This window comes from Daphnia pulex, chromosome 4 (genome assembly GCF_021134715.1).
Source record: "Daphnia pulex isolate KAP4 chromosome 4, ASM2113471v1".
In the NCBI taxonomy this organism is placed as follows: domain Eukaryota; kingdom Metazoa; phylum Arthropoda; class Branchiopoda; order Diplostraca; family Daphniidae; genus Daphnia; species Daphnia pulex.
Window position 1 is genome coordinate 1448460 of NC_060020.1, and position 16771 is coordinate 1465230.

The 16771-nt window shown below is 42.0% G+C and overlaps 2 protein-coding genes across 4 annotated transcripts; both read right to left on the minus strand.

Annotated features, from left to right (window-relative positions):
• Window positions 1-68: 68 nt before the first annotated feature.
• On the minus strand, window positions 69-10916 carry LOC124192393 (chitin synthase chs-2-like). Of its 3 annotated transcripts, none has more exons than XM_046585633.1 (16): window positions 10154-10916; window positions 8072-8163; window positions 7589-7755; window positions 5575-5813; window positions 5003-5509; window positions 4570-4940; window positions 3866-4477; window positions 2646-3746; window positions 2273-2578; window positions 1958-2208; window positions 1744-1898; window positions 1517-1677; window positions 1270-1446; window positions 1042-1203; window positions 732-981; window positions 69-665 (listed from the first exon to the last, which is right to left on the minus strand). In XM_046585633.1, exons 1-16 carry the CDS (start codon window positions 10506-10508, stop codon window positions 283-285), a joined length of 5289 nt encoding a protein of 1762 aa, XP_046441589.1. In that variant the 5' UTR covers window positions 10509-10916; the 3' UTR covers window positions 69-282. The 3 variants fall into 3 exon arrangements, with proteins under 3 accessions (XP_046441589.1, XP_046441590.1, XP_046441591.1); XM_046585634.1 differs by lacking the exon at window positions 10154-10916 and adding an exon at window positions 8242-8548; XM_046585635.1 differs by lacking the exon at window positions 8072-8163 and having other exon boundaries at window positions 10154-10333.
• Window positions 10917-11409: 493 nt separating this feature from the next.
• On the minus strand, window positions 11410-16771 carry LOC124192395 (importin subunit beta-1-like). The gene is made up of 12 exons (XM_046585636.1): window positions 16524-16771; window positions 16356-16414; window positions 15831-16214; window positions 15614-15766; window positions 15402-15551; window positions 14993-15334; window positions 14595-14927; window positions 14313-14531; window positions 13679-14254; window positions 13397-13620; window positions 13173-13340; window positions 11410-12952 (listed from the first exon to the last, which is right to left on the minus strand). Coding segments are annotated over exons 1-12 (2667 nt in total). The 5' UTR covers window positions 16582-16771; the 3' UTR covers window positions 11410-12951.

The following is a 16771-nucleotide window of genomic DNA, read 5'->3' on the forward strand; positions in this document are numbered from 1 at the left end:
ATTAAATACAAATAACCTTATCTTCATCACTGATTTATTTACGAATGTTTTTAGAAAAGAATAAAAGATTTTAAATTTTAAAATGTATTTTTTTTTGTACATGAATAGTCCATCTTTTAAAAATTACAAGTTAATAAGATGCTTATGCAAGCAATCAATCGTAAGTAAAACCCATTATGGTCGATAATCAATTTTGTAAAAAAGGGAAAGGGAGAGACAGAAGAGTAGTCGAATTCAGTCTTATAGACGGTGATTCTTCAGCATCAATTGAGCATCATCGGCTCACAACTGACTGTTACGCACTTCAGCCAGGACGGGCTGCGGCGTTGGTTGCGTATGGCGCACTGAGTTGCGGGTGACGTTTGAACGCTCGTCGTCCGAGCTCATTTCATAGCCTTCGTTGGGATTTGCGGCTCCATTACCGGTACCTACCACTTGGTTGAGTTGAGCGTTGAGTGAGTATATGCGCTCGACAGTGTTTCCGACAACGGTAGCTTTAGTACGATGCCGGGCTTTGTTACGGTTAAATTCATTGTTGGCTCCAAGTGTCTGCATGGTCGATCGTTTACGAGCCTCTCCCATAACTGTGTTTCGACGGACCTCAAGGGCCTTGATGGTCTCACGACGCATGGGGATCTTGCGCATATTGCTCATTACCGGGGTATCTGTGGAAGTGATGGAAACCGTTTAAATTATTTCATTGTAATTGACATTGGATTTTGGATGTTTACCTTCAATCTCGCCTTCGGCAGTCATTGAAAAGAAGCGCTTCTTGAAAGCCACATCCAACGTGCCAGTAACGCGTTTCTTCTGCTTCTGTTTTTCCAAGTTGTGAATCGTTCGTCGATGACCAATGCGATCGCGATAAGAACCGGATTCGTTATCCTCGTCAGCGTCGTCAATGCCTCGCAACCGTTGTAAATTACGAACAATTTCGACAGCGTTTTTGTCAATAAAAGCATCTTCGGACAAGTCGTCAACCTAATTTAAAAACAGTATAATTAAGTCAGACCATAAATACTGAAAGTCGAACAACGGTACCTTGCGACTGCAGCTAAGTTCAGTAGAGGCCAAAATGTGGGACAATGTTCCAAAACGATGGAACAACATGGCCACAAACTGGATAATAAGAATCAAGCCGAAGAAGAAGACGAAAACCAGACCAATAGGTTCGAGTTGCAAGTACTCTTTAGTGATCAAAACCTACATGAAATTAAATAAATGATGTTAAAAAAATCTTAATACAAGAATTAAATTTTCATCACGTACCTCGGAGGTTTCTTCGATGTAGGTAATGTTGGTTTTGACACCCAGAGGCCAATCAACGTGCAGAGCACCTTTGTTCAGTTGCAGCAAGAACACAATCAAGATGAAAAGAGCATTGAACATGAAGAAGAAGAAGACGGACTTGTTCCGCAGCTCAATCAAATCAGACGCAATACGAGCCTAATTAAAATATGGATGAAAAAATATTCTTTACACGGTCAATGACATGAACCAAAAACAACAAGCATACCTGTTCTTCTTTGTTCTCGTCGATGGGGTACAAATATTTGTCAAGCAAGTCTTTCCAGAATTGGATTTCAGGGCCAGACAAGTAGTCCACCTCTCCACGCTTAAGATCCTTATCTTCGATCCAGTAGGGATTGATTAGGTCGTCACGTTCAGTTTTGGGTTCTTAGAAAATGCAAAAAAAATGGGTAAGAGATTCACACGAAAAGCATTTATTACCAAGAGCCTTACCAACGCTATCACTTTCGTCATCACTGTCGTCAGAATTGGATCCACCATCATTTTCATGAACGGAAGCCAATCCATCGACACCGCCTCCTCCGCGGTGTGAAGTACGCGACATGGAGCGACGGCGAGGTGCCATCAAACCGTGCGGATCGACAGCTCTGTTTATACCAAGAATCGATATAGTTTTTGCAATATGTTAAGAATTAGATCGAATTACCTTTCAATGACGTCTAATCGTTTGTTGAGGGATTCCAAAGTGTCAGCTATGCGAAGCAACTGTTGTTTCTCGTCGACAGCTTTCTGATGGGTACAACACATGATCTTGAAAAGTCCAGCAAAGCTCAGTTCTAGCGATCCTTCCTCCGAATCCGTCATAGAACTGTTGAAAAATCCAAGTAAGCCAGATTTCTTTTGCATTTTGGCTTTTTTAGCATCTTCTTCAGCTTCTTTCTTTTCCCTTTCAATTTCCTGAATGAAAACAAGTGGAATTGTTAGTCAAAAGCTCAAAGTAGTTTACAAAACGAGTTGATACCTTTTTAGATTTTTTGGTTTGGACTTCACGTGTTCCCCATGAGACGACGTTCAAGTTGATGATGGAATAGAGAATCAACAGCAAGTACATAGAGGGAATCATCATCAAATAGAGAAGACCCGGTACGACGCACCAAAACTCTTGCGGATGGAGACAGGCTGCTATAAAGAATGAGCCCGATAAGGCTATCAAGAAAATAGCTGAAGGTGAACCGATGCCGTCCTCGCCTAACTGTAACGCTGTACCAACAATTACAGCCATCATGATTAAGGCATAACAGGCTGATAATATTTGGGCCAAAAGTAGCTGTAAAATAAATAAGACAACGTTAATTTGGTTGATCAATTTAAATAATAACGTTAAATTGTCTCACCTGAATTTCTGATTTAGCGACAAAGCAAATGAACATGAAAAGGAGAATGGGGACCAAATTGTAGATGAAGCTAGTCCAGTTGTCAATACGGAAAGCGGCGACGAAAGCACCCACCAACATGAGGAAAATGGTACCGGGTCCAAGGATCGTACCACCCATCAACATGCTCTGGTAGAAAATGTAAGGCAGCGAAATGTTGTCGTTGATTTTGATGGTTCGTTTGTAATCGCCCAGCAAATCCATAATGTTGGCCATGGTGGATGGAACCCAGCGACGACGTTGGTTATAAAATTCATTGAAACCTTCGGGACAGTGAGTGTAGGCGTCACTAGCGGCGGAGTATTCGACACGATAGCCACGCTGGAGGAGTAAGGTACAGAGCCAACGATCTTCGCCCTGATCGTACTGGACGTAATGTCTGGCTTCGTCGGAGCGGGTCGTGTACTTGCGCATAACGTTGTCATCCATAAGAGCTTTTCCTCTGAAGAGAGAGAAGCAACCAGGACTACACAAGACGCAGCCAATCATATGTTCGGTAGCCTTTTGGAGCCAATGGCCGATAGCGTATTCGAAGAGTTGGTACCACACCATAGGGCCGGATCCGACGGGATGAATGCGTCCGCAAGCGGCGCCCAGGTTACGGTTCTTTTTCATCAAATCGACCAAGAGTTGTACAGCGTTGGGCAAAAAGTCAATGTCTCCGTCAAGGGTGAGCAAGTACGTGTTCTCGGCAACAACTTCCTTACGATCGACCGAGATAGGCAACTCCATAAGTTTGTGTCCCAAAAGGTAGTACATGTACATGACTTGACTCCATCGCTTCCTGTGACGGATTTTGCCCTTGTCCTTCAAGTGAGCAATCATCTTGGTCTTGCCGGGTAGGGTCCAAACAAGGCGACCTCCATAGGGTGTTGGGTACTTTTTAGGCGGGCGAAGTCGGATGTTGGTCTGATGGACGTGTGATGCTGCCTCATCCATGACGTTCATTAGCAACTTTACGAATCGGTTAGCTACCACGTCTTCGTCACTGTGGTCACTCAACTCGAAGGCGTCATCGAAAAAGATGTGGGTTTCGTATTCGTAATAATCGGGATCGACAATCTAATTGAAATAATAAATCCATTATAGAATTATTCAGGGTCGATTAAAATTCAACGTCAGATTTTCAGACAAAACAAAAACATCCATCGGCGATTCCAGTGAAACTGGGCGTTGCTTACCTTGAGATATTTTTGAGCGACACGACGGGCAGACTGGTCCTCGTCCATATGGAAGATTGACTTCAAGAAGGTCAGAATCTCTTCAGTTGTTTCGTGCCACATAGTTGCGCAGGTGTAGATGCGAGTGATGTTATCGGAGGCCTTGATGGTTTTGGGTGTGGCTGTTGACGATTCCGTGCCAATAGATATCGTTTCGTAATATTGAGTCATGTCCGTATCGGCAACTCCGTCGCGTTCCAGTTCAATGTCTTCCGTTTTGACATCGCTTTCGTCGTCACGTCGCCGGTTCATACCCATCGACTGGTCGATTAGAAGCGAGCAATAAAAGGGATTGACGAACAATTTCTCGGTGTGAGCCAAACGTTCGCATTTCGGAGTCCAGATGTGCAACGTGATCCAAGTCTGCGACAGGAGCCAAAGGAGCCAGACCCAGGCGTATTGATTGGTGATGACTTCGGTAAGGAAATCGCCGTTGGGACAATCCCAATACAAATAAGGTGGAATAGTGTCAGAAAACATGCACGGATTGCCAATCCGCAAGCCGCAAAAGGCAATCAAGAGAGAAATTGTAACTGGAATAGTCAAGTTTACTGGAAAAGCGTAGCTGAAACCCTGGATTGGAAAAAAAAGAGAAAGGCCAGTGTCAGTAAAATAAATGGACAACTCAACCACCTTGAGCATTGATTCATTTTTTCATAACATACCTGGATGCAAATTTTGCAAGCGAATTTTCCGAGTCCAAAGCAAAGGAAAGCGGCGAATGATTGAATAACGCAAAGGTAGATGGCTGTATTGGGCCAGGATGAGATGGTTTCCGTTTCAGTCAGACGTCCAGCACCGGGAATATCCAGCTGAGCAAATTTGTTAGAAATAATCTCGGTCAAATTGACCTTGTGATCGCCGAAACCCGGTTGGAAGAACAGGAAAATGTTGTCCATTTTGCCGACAGTGAGGAGTTCGATCAAGAGCATGGAAGTAAAAAAGACCATCACTTTCCACACGCTTACAAATATGTAGGTGAAGTAACGGGTCGATTTCATCTTTTCCTTGATCTTGCCCAAATATTTGACAAACCCTAAATAAAGAAATGACAGAGTTATTGCCGTTCCGGTCCAAACAAGTTAAAACCGCACGAACCGATTGGTGAATGTTTGTCGACGTAATTCTCCCACCATCCAAACGACGTCAGAATGAGCGAAGTAGGCAACATCCAAACGTGCTGCCAGTTCGTCTTGTTCAATTCCGGAATAACCCAGAGGAAGCATCCACTGAGCTGGGCCACGATAGCTAAAATGTCGACAATCGATTTGGCGAATCGCTTCGATTCCTTGGAATTGCGCGACAGCATGCCAAGAATGCCGGGAACGAGGCAGACACAATTCGTGAGCATAGCACCCTGGACCACCTTCATGTTGGGTAAGACGGCGTAGATGAGCATGGCGACACCAACGACGTGAAATGTCTCGAAGAGAACGACGATGATAAAATCGAAGAAACGAGGCCTTTTCCATTGTCGAAAGAAACAAATACGTGACGAACGGAACCACATGAAGAATTCGGGAATGACGAAACTGAAAAGTAGCGCCCACATCCACGAGACGCGCTCCTCTTCGCTCACGTGCGCTTGAAACGATCGCCCATCTCCTAATTTGTAATAAAACCAACAGTTAGAAGATGCAGGTATTTGATGGCCGCTGAAAGAGATTTACGTCGAGTGCAGTATTCAGTTGAGCGTCCAGGTTTGATTTGAGAGGTCATAAACAAGACGGTGCCTTTGGAGATGACTCCGGCCGAAAGGACGATAATAAATGTCAACAGGTAGGCCACTACCTTGAAGATTTTGACTGTCGCCTCGACAACCTTTTGATTGGCAAGAGAACCACTCACATCTTCCGGTGGTAAATTGCGAAACACGTCCCATCCTTTCGTGTCGATTGCGCTTCTTTGGCTGCGAGTGGGAAAAAAAAATCACGTTTTAAAAAACCAAATCATTAGCAAAAACAAAGCAAACGGCTTGGAACAGTTACGAAAGTTTTCCGATTATCGTTCTTGATAAAGATCATGAAGGTCTTAAAAAAAAGTGGAAAGAACGGGTTGAAAAAGAAAGCAATTCTTTTGTTCTCTTTTGACCTCGGATTTCTTTTCGAAATGGGTGTGGTCCCACATCAGACGCAAGTCCCTCGGACATTGCCAAGCGGGTAACAACAACAACAGTCAAATAAAGAAATGACCTTAATTCATTTCAATACCCAAATAAATAACATCCCAAGTTTAGAAAGGGTTGCTACTCGGGGGAAGGAAGAAAAATAGGGCGCGGTTTGTCTGGCCGTGTTTTATTACGGCACATCATTTCAACTAGACCACCTTCTTCCCTTAAAAATTTTTTTCTTGACGTTCCGGAATTGCGACAAAAAATATACGTCACGAATGAGGGGGAATGGTTCCAGGTGAAAAGAGTCGCCAGCACGACATCGTAATGTATTGCGTACATACCTCGATGACAACAGCGTCGATAATAGTATGTACAGGTGCACGTACACAAGGTAAGCTTGAAATTCAAAAACCCCTTTAAGAGTACCCAAAGAACCAAAACCAGGGTCCCACAGCAACCCAGCAAGTCACCAAATACTAGAAGCTTTCCTTTCTAATCAAGGCGTGACGTGATTCAGTTGGAATGTTTTTGGTTCACGACCAGCCAAGGTTCGTTACTTAGAAGAAAGATAATGAAATGAAAAAAATATATATATGTTTCTTTCACGTTCTTGTCGTTTGCTAAGCTGGAAGTCGAGATATGGATGAAAATTCAATGGGTAAGACTACGTGTAGAGAGAGAGAAAGAGAGAGGAGTTTTACAAAGAAAAAGACCCATTTAGCTGCCGGGCTTATGCTTTTATTTTTGTTATTCAGTCTTCTTTTTTCGCTTCCCTTTCACTCGATTCGGCCTCGTTCTTTTCTTTTTTAGACGACAAAAATAAGAAAAAATATGAGCTAACTGCACTAGAAAACTTTCACTATGATTGCCAATTGGAAAGGACGTGCAAGGTGTGTATCTCAGGCAAAACACCTGACCTTATCCGTCTGTGCCATTCACATTTTTTTGTCCGTCTGGACACTGATATGCTTTGTCGGTGGGGGGCCAATCTTTATTTCAAAAAAGGCTATGAAGCCAGCAGTGAATAATATGATGACTCTTAAACTATACGCATGCCGTGAATTCTTAAAAATCTCTAGCTTCTTTCTGGCGGAACACGGCCAGTGATGAAACAGGACGCAAGTCTTAGGCCAACCGAAAATGAATTCAAATGTAACCAGTTCCTTACACAAAGCATTGGAATTCTTCGCCACAAATATAAAGAGGTTAGGCGATCTAGTTAAAAAAAAAACGAGAATTTCCTCAACACAAAAGTATTGAGAATCCCGTTTGAATAACCCAGACTAGCTGCAGAGAACTACTACTACCATCAAGTGCTAAGAGATGGGTTAAAACAGATGTTGTCTAACTTTTTTTCCTATATAGGCAGTGATTACGTATCCTGTTACGGCTTAAGAATCCCAGATGCGAATCTCAATTTTTCTTAAACTAACGGTGGAGTAGGGGAAACAGGTGGCACACGTTACACATTTATAACGGTAGGTGAACCAACGTGACCGTTCTCACATCTTCCTCGTGAACGGTTCCGTGAAATGATGGTTATATGAAGTCGTTAAGCGTTTTTTTCTTACCTGCCGCCATAGATATCGTTATTGGTCAACGGACTTTCTTCGTCTTCCGTGTATTCCTCATCGTCGGAGACGCCTGGGTCATTTGCCACGTTCATCAGCGGCTGTTGAGGCGCCATCGTGTTAACACTCCGCGCCCGTGCTCCTCGGCTGCTCACGCTGTGTTTTGACTATTGAAAGAAAAAAAGACAAAAGAACAATAAATTAGCAAATTAAGTCGAATAATCTAAAACAACTACACCGTCACAGCATGCAACAACTAGTCTGAAAGAGCATCATCTTCCGGCCGACCCATTTCATTCAAAAAGAGAATACACTGCGGTCGTGAGCATCAACGGTAAAAATTGGGTCAACTACTAAGGCGGAACATTCTACTTTTTTGTTTCCACCTTGCGTTCATAACAAAAAAATAATAATAATTTCACGGGAAACGGGTCAACGGTTTTATGGTATTTGAATCATCCATAAAAATAAAGGAGAACTTACATCAATATTAATATCCAAACTGACGAGCGGTTTGTTGACTGGGCTTAAATCTTCTAGGGCGCTCCTTCGACCAGAGTAAAGGGCACTGGGTCCTTCGGCAAAATGAAAATTACTGTGAATCACCCGTCCATAATCTGATATGGAAGTGTCTTGCGAGCTACTACTCCTACCAGGGGTCACTCGTTTACTATACACAGCCCGGTCCTTGTTGGCCATCCTTGATTGCTAGTAAAGTTTTCCCTTCACGATTCAAACATGAGTTTAGAAGCAAATCATTCAATCCCTACTTTTGTTTAACAGTGCACACTCACAGCACACGCATGCACAAAAACCGGTACGGGCGACGCACCTTCACTGGTGAGTGGTCAAGACACCAACTGACGCTCTCTCGGGTTGGGACACTGTCTTATTATGTATGAAACCCCTCCCGTTTGAATGCAAGTTTTTTTGTTTTTTGTCTTTCTTTCCCGTTCCGTTTGAATGGCTGCAGGGGAGAAGAACAAGTGTAACAACAGCTAACTCCCGCGGCATATCGATCAACCTTTATGTATACATAGAGAGAGAGAGAAAAAAGGGATAGGAAGGGAGTTTAAATAATAGTGAATACACCCAAAAAATGCTCGGTATTTTCTTTTCCGCGCCTCCGTCAAATAGGGGGAGCATTTTTTTATCTTTTTTGGGTTTTCCTCCATGCAAATGATCAAGTTCCGCCCGCCTATTTTTTTTTTTTTTGCCCCCGCAGCACAAAGATGGAATATGTGTCAGTCACGAAGTCTGAGACTCTACGAATAACCTCTAAAGGTGCGAGAAATCTTCCGACAAGATAAAAACGAGGTTAGCTGCATTTCCCTCTTTTTTTTCTACGGTTACTTAGAATTATGGTGGATGTTTTGGACATATCCTGCTTTTATTGATTCTTTCAGAGAAGGAGAAAACGTAACTCAGTCAAAATTACTGCATGATGTTTCTTCTTTAATTGGTGTTATTGACGAAAGATTCGTTGTCTAAATGACAACAGATTACCTTAGGTCAAAGAGTATTATTACGAAGAATGAAAATAGCGACCAAGAAATAATTGCACAAGACCTTGATGACGAAAGAGCTTCCGGTCCCCAGTTGGGTGATTCCAAACAACGCAATGACCGTATAGAATCTACAGCCTTTTCCTTTTCTTGATACTTCCATTAGACATATCCTCCTATTATGCTAAAACGACCTTCGTATTTTACTTTAGACAAGAATTCTAGGAGCTTGAGTAGTTGAGTTTGCTTTCCTCCTCCGCGAGCATACCCCGCCTACACTAGAATCAGTTCGTTTCGTTACGAAATGTTACACCAACTTTCTCCCTTTCCTCATAAAAAGAATTTGGTTACATGAATTTTTCAACAGCAAACGCCGCAGCTTTTACTTTTACCTACAGTATTTTTGTTTTCTTTTCAACCCAAATCCTGACATGTAATTGTAAGAAAGCGCGTCAAGATTTAACAAAATTGGGTGCAATTACTCTTCTGTGCTGTGCTTTATTTTTGTATATCTTAAAAAGTTGGAGCTCCATTCGTTCGTCAAAGTCGTCCATGCAATAGACACCGTTAATTTCGTCCTTTCACCATACAGAACTTAACGGCTATGTGGTAGGGTAACCATAAACGCGATTGCCGGACTGAAGAATATAAAACGGGAACTCTAATTGACATATACAAGCATCTACAGGACATGTTAAAAAAACAAAGGAATCAGATGTCTCGACAGCTTGGCTCAGCGATGAATGTATCTGAACCGCGGGCACACACACTGAAAATATGCTTGAGCAGCTAATCCGTGTCGAGAGATCTGAAAACGGGAAAGTAGGTCGTCGCTCCAACCGTAAGTTGCCGTACCTCAGTGGAAGGCACAACACCAAGAAACGGCTGGACAAAACAACACGAACACAGCATTGGCAAGGGCTCACACACTGAGGAAAGAGACCCCAAAACCGCAACTACCCAGTACCCCAGATGCCGTTCAAGAAACACCGCAATATTCACAACAACCAAGACAACAGAAAAAAACCAATGAAATCTGATCAAACAAATTTTTTCTTACCTTTGAATGTGTAAGGTATGCTGCCGAAATTAAAATCCGGTCCAAGAGGACATCCTTGTTCTTGTGATTGTTGTTGAAAACCGGGGAGAGCGAAGTGAAGGGGATTCTCAACTGCCGTAGCGACTCGACTCGACTGAATCTCTTGTAGCTGCTGCTGAATGCTGCTAGCGCCAGCCAGACCGAAATGCGCTACCAACCGATAAAGTGAAGGGGAAGAAGAAAGCGGGTGGAAAAGGAAACCGGAGGAAGAAAAGAAGGAGAAAGAGTAAGAGATGATAAAGGAGAAGAGGCTCAACAGGTAAGAGAACCCGTCAGGTAAGGGAATCGGGCAAACAGCCATGAATGTTATAACCATGAATATATACTTCCACCCTCCTCCATTCTCTCATTCTTTTGCTACTCCCCAAGCAGGGAAAACCGTCAACCAAAATCCTTTCTATTTCTGCTTAATTCCTACTCGGTTTCCTTGTTCAGGTGCCATTTCCCAAATGAAATGGAGTGGACGACCATCATCTCCGACCTTCTAATTTCCTACTCTGGCTTAGATTATTATCTCATACGGTATTTTTATGCTATACACATGTTGGAATCCGTTTCCTTTGGGGGTATTTTCTGGGTTAACTGCAGGTCCGCATAACATCCTCTAATAACATTCACTGGACCATTTAAAAGAAAAATTCACTTTGAACATAGATGATTACTCCACAAATGAAAGAATAAAATGGAGAAGATAAAAGAAATGTGTTATGTGATCGACACACTTTTTCCACAAAGTTCGCGATTGTGAACGAAGGCCAAAATTTTCTTGTACAGTTTTCCGGGATATGAATAACTGTACGGTACATACGGCCTTCGGGCTACTCCAGCTGGCCATGCCTATGCCCTATACTCACGTGTTTGTAGGCGACGCTGAGACCGAGACGGGAAAAAAGATGATGCCCTTTTTCTTAAAAAAATACGGCTTTTTCGTCCTTAACAATGCATAACAGTCCAGCGGATTCCAGCACGGTAAAATCTAACATAGCACAGAGGTGTGTATTAAATTGTTTGATATATTTACACACCTTTACCGTAAGTCGACCGATGCTGGCTTAACTGCTGCCAGCTACCTCTACTTCCTGGTTACAAAAACTTTTCACCATTAACTATTTGGATAACTGATTTAACAACCACAAAATCTAAAGCTTCATTAATCAATCGTGTGAAACGTTAAGGTTTTTCTTTTGAAACCTGTAAAAAAAAAATTAGACCGAAAATCACAACTTGAATATATTTATTTTAGAAATGACAAGAAGTAAATCACATTTACTCTCGACAAAATCAACATTGGTTTAGAGTGAAAAAATGGCAGGCATCAACACATTTTTTCCACTGAAAATAGGGATAACGATTCCCAGTAATTGAGCATTCAAATTTAAAATATCATACAAACCGAAGTAAAGAAGATTGATTCAAAACCGATTAAGTCATTTTTTGAAAGGGAAAGGAATGTCCCGTCTCTTTGATTGCTTCATCATAACTCGATCGTGTTAAAATACCGTAATGAAGGCGAGTAAATTTTGTGTTTTTAAGGGCCCGCACTTCGCACATTTATTAGTCACGTTAAGAAGTAATGTCCGTCACATTTACACAGTTTCAGATACACCGGAGAAGATCCATTCACACACTTTGCTTTCATTACATATAAACCACCCTTGTACTTTTCGTATAATTAAGCAAACTCACAATCACACCACCTGTTCCCCCCACAGCCAACCAAATATCAGATATTTAGTCATTTCAAAATATCTACCTATTCGTCCTTTCTTAAACGACGACTATTTTCTCAAGGTACTTGGTATTCTCATTTACAAAGCGAATGACTCAACCAATCGAGCGAAACCTAATTCCCATTAGAATTTCTGAATTTGTTGACAGATTTTAAAACAAATAAAAAATAAAGATTTTTAAGACTAACTTGGGACATGGAAGATATTGATTAGCAATTAATTGGAATGGTACCGAGAAGCACACATAATCCCTTTCAGTAGCTGATATCTTTCCCAATGTTAGTCGGGGGAACCTTTAAGTTTCTTGACTTGCCTCAAGAAACCTCCAAAATACACACGCACGTTCACACATACACACACACACACACACACACAGAATGTAGTCAGTATAAAGTCGTTTTTCTCGTTATCAGTCGTTGATTAAGCTAAATGTGCAAGCCCTTCCCTTTTTTCTTGGATTAAGAGGAAAACCTTAACTAGATAGAAAGGGGTTTAGGAAAGAAGTTGACAGAACAGGTTTGACACTAGGATGTCCTTGAGTGCAAGATTCCTTTTCGCTCACCCATTTACTCGCTTTTTTCCCTTTCAATCAAACAACTATTTCGTCTCATTTTCTCACATCCTTTCCAAATAGATCAATTGGCCGACAACGTCCCATTCACACACATACAAACATCATGGATACATACATACACACACTCTCTCATACATCCGTTCGGACATTCGTACAGCGTTCAACCAAAATAAATGAAAAGTGAAGGGAAAAATTAAGACTGAAATGGAAGGGCAAACAAGTGCTGGCAAGGAGGAATAGTTGGTGCGATGGTATCCGTAAAAAAAGAAGGAAAGACAGAAGAGATAAGAGGATGGAAGACTGCGTGAATGTGTACTGAAGTGAGGAATAAGTTTTGAAAAGAGATACTAGTAGGCAAAGTCCGATTCACTTTCATCCACCACTCACGCTTCATCATCAAATGTTCACGTTTTTCTCTTTTGCCTCACGCGCATGCGTACCAATCATTTGGCCAATCTGTAACAGATAATAAGACAAAGAATCGCATTCATATCCATACTCTTTCACTCTCAATCAACCTTACAACCAATATTTAACATACTGTACGTACCTAACCTAAAATAAAGTAAACTTAATCTTTTAAAATAAAGTAAGGTATTTTAAGTAGAAAAATAATAAAGAATTTTGCGTTCCTCTGATTTTAATATTTAAAAAAACTAGCAGCTAAAACACTCACCAACTCGAAGTAACGGTGGCCTTCAGTCGGCGGATTTCCTTCGTGGCCCAGTTAGACAGAGTCTTTGTCTTTCCCGTTTTAGATCGTCGTCCAATAGTCAGCATGTCGGTGATTGGTTCAGTGTCAACGAAAGGCAGCAATTGATGTCCAAAGGCAGAGCAAAGATCGCTGAGAGAGAATTATATTAAATACAAGTACTAGCTAAATAAAAAATGATCCTGTACCCAATAAGACCAGCGGCGGCAGAAATGGTGCCATCTGATTTCTCCCGGTCTCTCGCAATCGTAGTGATGAAGTTTATCATGTGGGGAACATGTGGAAGTATAAGCTGGACATCATTTCCAATAGTTTCTTTGTCTTCCCCTTTGAGACCCTGAACAATTCCAGTGTATGCTTCAAGGCAGCATTCGCGCAGTTCATTCAAATAATCCATGATATCAAAATCATTCTGCAAATAACCAAACATTAAAACCAAACACTTTCAAATTAAACGAAATTGTAATTACTCGGTTGACTTGGGCTTGAGATGCTTGGTGCAGCATGCCAATAACCAATTCAAGATACTTCTTGAATTCTGGGCCGATTGCCAAAGCCATATCTCCGAATACAGCCAAAATCTGGGGTTTGACTTTTCTATCAACTTCGTTGTTGCCAAGGGTCTCCAATAGAAGCGACATGATTGAATCACAAAAAGGCAAGATCTTGGCGCCTAGAGCTCGGCAAATGTCGCCAACCAGTCCGACGGACGCCTGGCAGATGGTAGTCTCGGCGTGGTTTCTCAATCCCATGATAAGGTAGGGACGGAAGGCTTCCATGTACTTGATGAATCCTTCGCCAAGGACTTCCGTCAATGTTGCCACTGCCATCAACGCATCTTCCTGAACACCACCAGCACGATTTGGCCCAGCGCTCGAATTGAACATCTGCAGCAAGGCCGCCATGATCGGGTCAGAGATCTTGGGAGCATCTTCTGGGGTGACTTTACGAAGCACGCTCTGTAATGTGGCGCAGAGCAGCGACTGAAGATCGTTGTATTGGACTCTATCCGAATGCGACGACACGTGGGATTCCATGTTAAGAACCTAAAAAAATTTATCCGTTTTACAATGCCAAAACATGCTTTAGAGTAAGTGATAATACCTGTTGCAATCTCTCCAAGATGACCATTGTGGTCTTCTGTACAGTAATATAGCAATCTTTGGGCGAGTTCTTGACCATTTCCATCAAAGCTTCATAGGCAGCAGCACGGAGGTTAGCTTGAGCAGCATCAGGCCGATCAGTCGTTTCCAATAGCTTTTGAACGATGGGCTCAAAATATTCAGACAGGCAGTACGAATCTGGTTCATTTCCATCGGTAGCCTATTCAACTCAAGAACATAAATTTAGGTTTATTTGAACGTAGTTACAAATTTTCAGTGTTACCTGTGAAGCAGTTTCATAGGCAGCTTCAGCCAGGCTCGAGAAAGCCCAGCAAACATTAGAAGCGACACGAGGCTCAGCAGTCAGTCCAGTAACGAGAGCCTGAAGCAGTGGCTGAAGATTGGGGGGAGCCACAGCTGCATCGGGGATGATTTCACAAACTCGTCCAATCGTCCAGGCTGCAGTGTCACGTACATTAACGCTTGTATCATGCATCAATTTGAAAAGGAAAGGCATAGCTTGTTCAACAATAGGTTTTAACTGAACAGCATCAGGTCCTTCAAGGATAGAACCAAAAGCCATTACGGCGGCGTCACGGAAACGCCAGTCTGGATTCTAAAGTTGTTGAAAAACGAAAATGTTATTGTACCAAAAATGTGATTTCAAGAACTGTATCCAACCTCAATGTTCTCCTTGACGAAAGGAAGGACGTGAGGAACGATGACATCTTCACAGCAGTTGGCTAACAACATGAGACACACACCGGCAGCCTTACAGGGATTCCAATCGTCTTCATCATCATACTCTTCTTGTTTAGTCAACGTTTGCATCAACACAGGAACTAGATATTGAAGAGCTCCCTTTGCGTAGAATTTAGACGTATGTTCAGGCGGACGGCCCATTTCAGCAGCTTCGCTGGCCTCGATAGCCAAATCCACCTCTTCGTCACAAACGTTCGACCAGAACTCAATACCTTGCAGTGCGATTTCATCAATCTCCGACCTCATCGCTTCCAGTGTAATCTATTCATAATAATGAGTAAAAACTTTAAAATTTGTATAAATTTTTTTGTCAGTTTGATTAACTCACCGCAAAAAGTGCTGGCCCCATGTAGTGCTCCATGTATTGGTAATATAGGGACATAATTTTGACCAGACATTGAAGTGCTGCAACCCGTACTTTTGTGTCGGGAGATTGCGTTGCTTCACACACAACTTGCATGATGAAGTGCCGTTCACTCTACACAATTAGAAAGCGATCAGTAATAACAAACGTAGGTATTCAAATAGTAAAATACATACTTCTTTGTCGAAGTTAGCTTTAGTGAACTCCAATGAATTCAATAGCGCAGTTGTGGCAGCCAATCTGACGTGATTGCTTGGTTCCTCACGTTTCATGCCATGTACGATAGCAGTGAGAATCTCGTTCGACTGAGTAGCTAGTACTTCAGCATCCTGCATTTTTAAAACATATTTTATAATTTTCTCATCCAAATTATGTAATACTTGAATCACTCACAATATCCTGGCAAATATATCCAATCGTTTCCAGAGTGGCTTCCCGAACCATTTCTGTGCTGTTAGCTGCAGTGACATTGGCAACAAGTACAGATATCAATTCTGGCCACTGACTGACTGGTAGTTCAGCAACTGCCATGTACGCAACACATTGAGCAGCAGAGCTAGGGCGGATGGTCTCTGTACCCAAAGCAGCTAAAATGTTCTTTTTTACATAGGTCCTTAGATCGTGTGGGAATGACAACCATCTCTGCTGGTATTCCAGCTTGACATCGGTATCTTTTGAAGTCAAGCAATTTTTCAACTGCAGACCAGCTGCCATGCGGGCAACAGGGCTATTTGCTCCATGGGCAAGAATGTCAGACAAGGCTCTGATGAACTCAACCTATGTGAGAAGTACAAGTTTAGCAAAGTAGAGACTTAGTTTGAATTTTAAATTTATCTAGCCAAACCACATTTGATACAAGTTTTGCTTAGCAACACAAAAATGGGAGAAAAGTTGGTTGAAACAAAGAAAGTTGCTTACCAGATTGCCTCTTGCTGCCTGTTCAAGATAATTTTGGGCTGCTTCCAATTCATTCTTCTCTGTTAGACAAAACGTGAATGACAGTTACTAAAACCATTCAGTGTTCGGGAAAAATCAATGGCGTTGTAACCATGCCGTTGTAGAAAAAAGTAAATTTAAGTAACTAACCTGACGATACAGTTTTCTCCAAAATTTGAATTAGTTGAATATTTGGTTCGGGCACCATTTTCCCTCCTTTTATTAATAAATATCACAGATCTTTCAGTCGTAAAAAAAACTTCTAGGACTTGTTAATAGCTAGGCGTGAAAGAATCAGACGGTTAAGTTCGTCTCAACCGGCGAAGGGCGAACACATGTGGCGAAAAAAAAACCACCAGTTTTTCTCAAGGAAAAGCGACCTCTATTTGAAAAAGAAT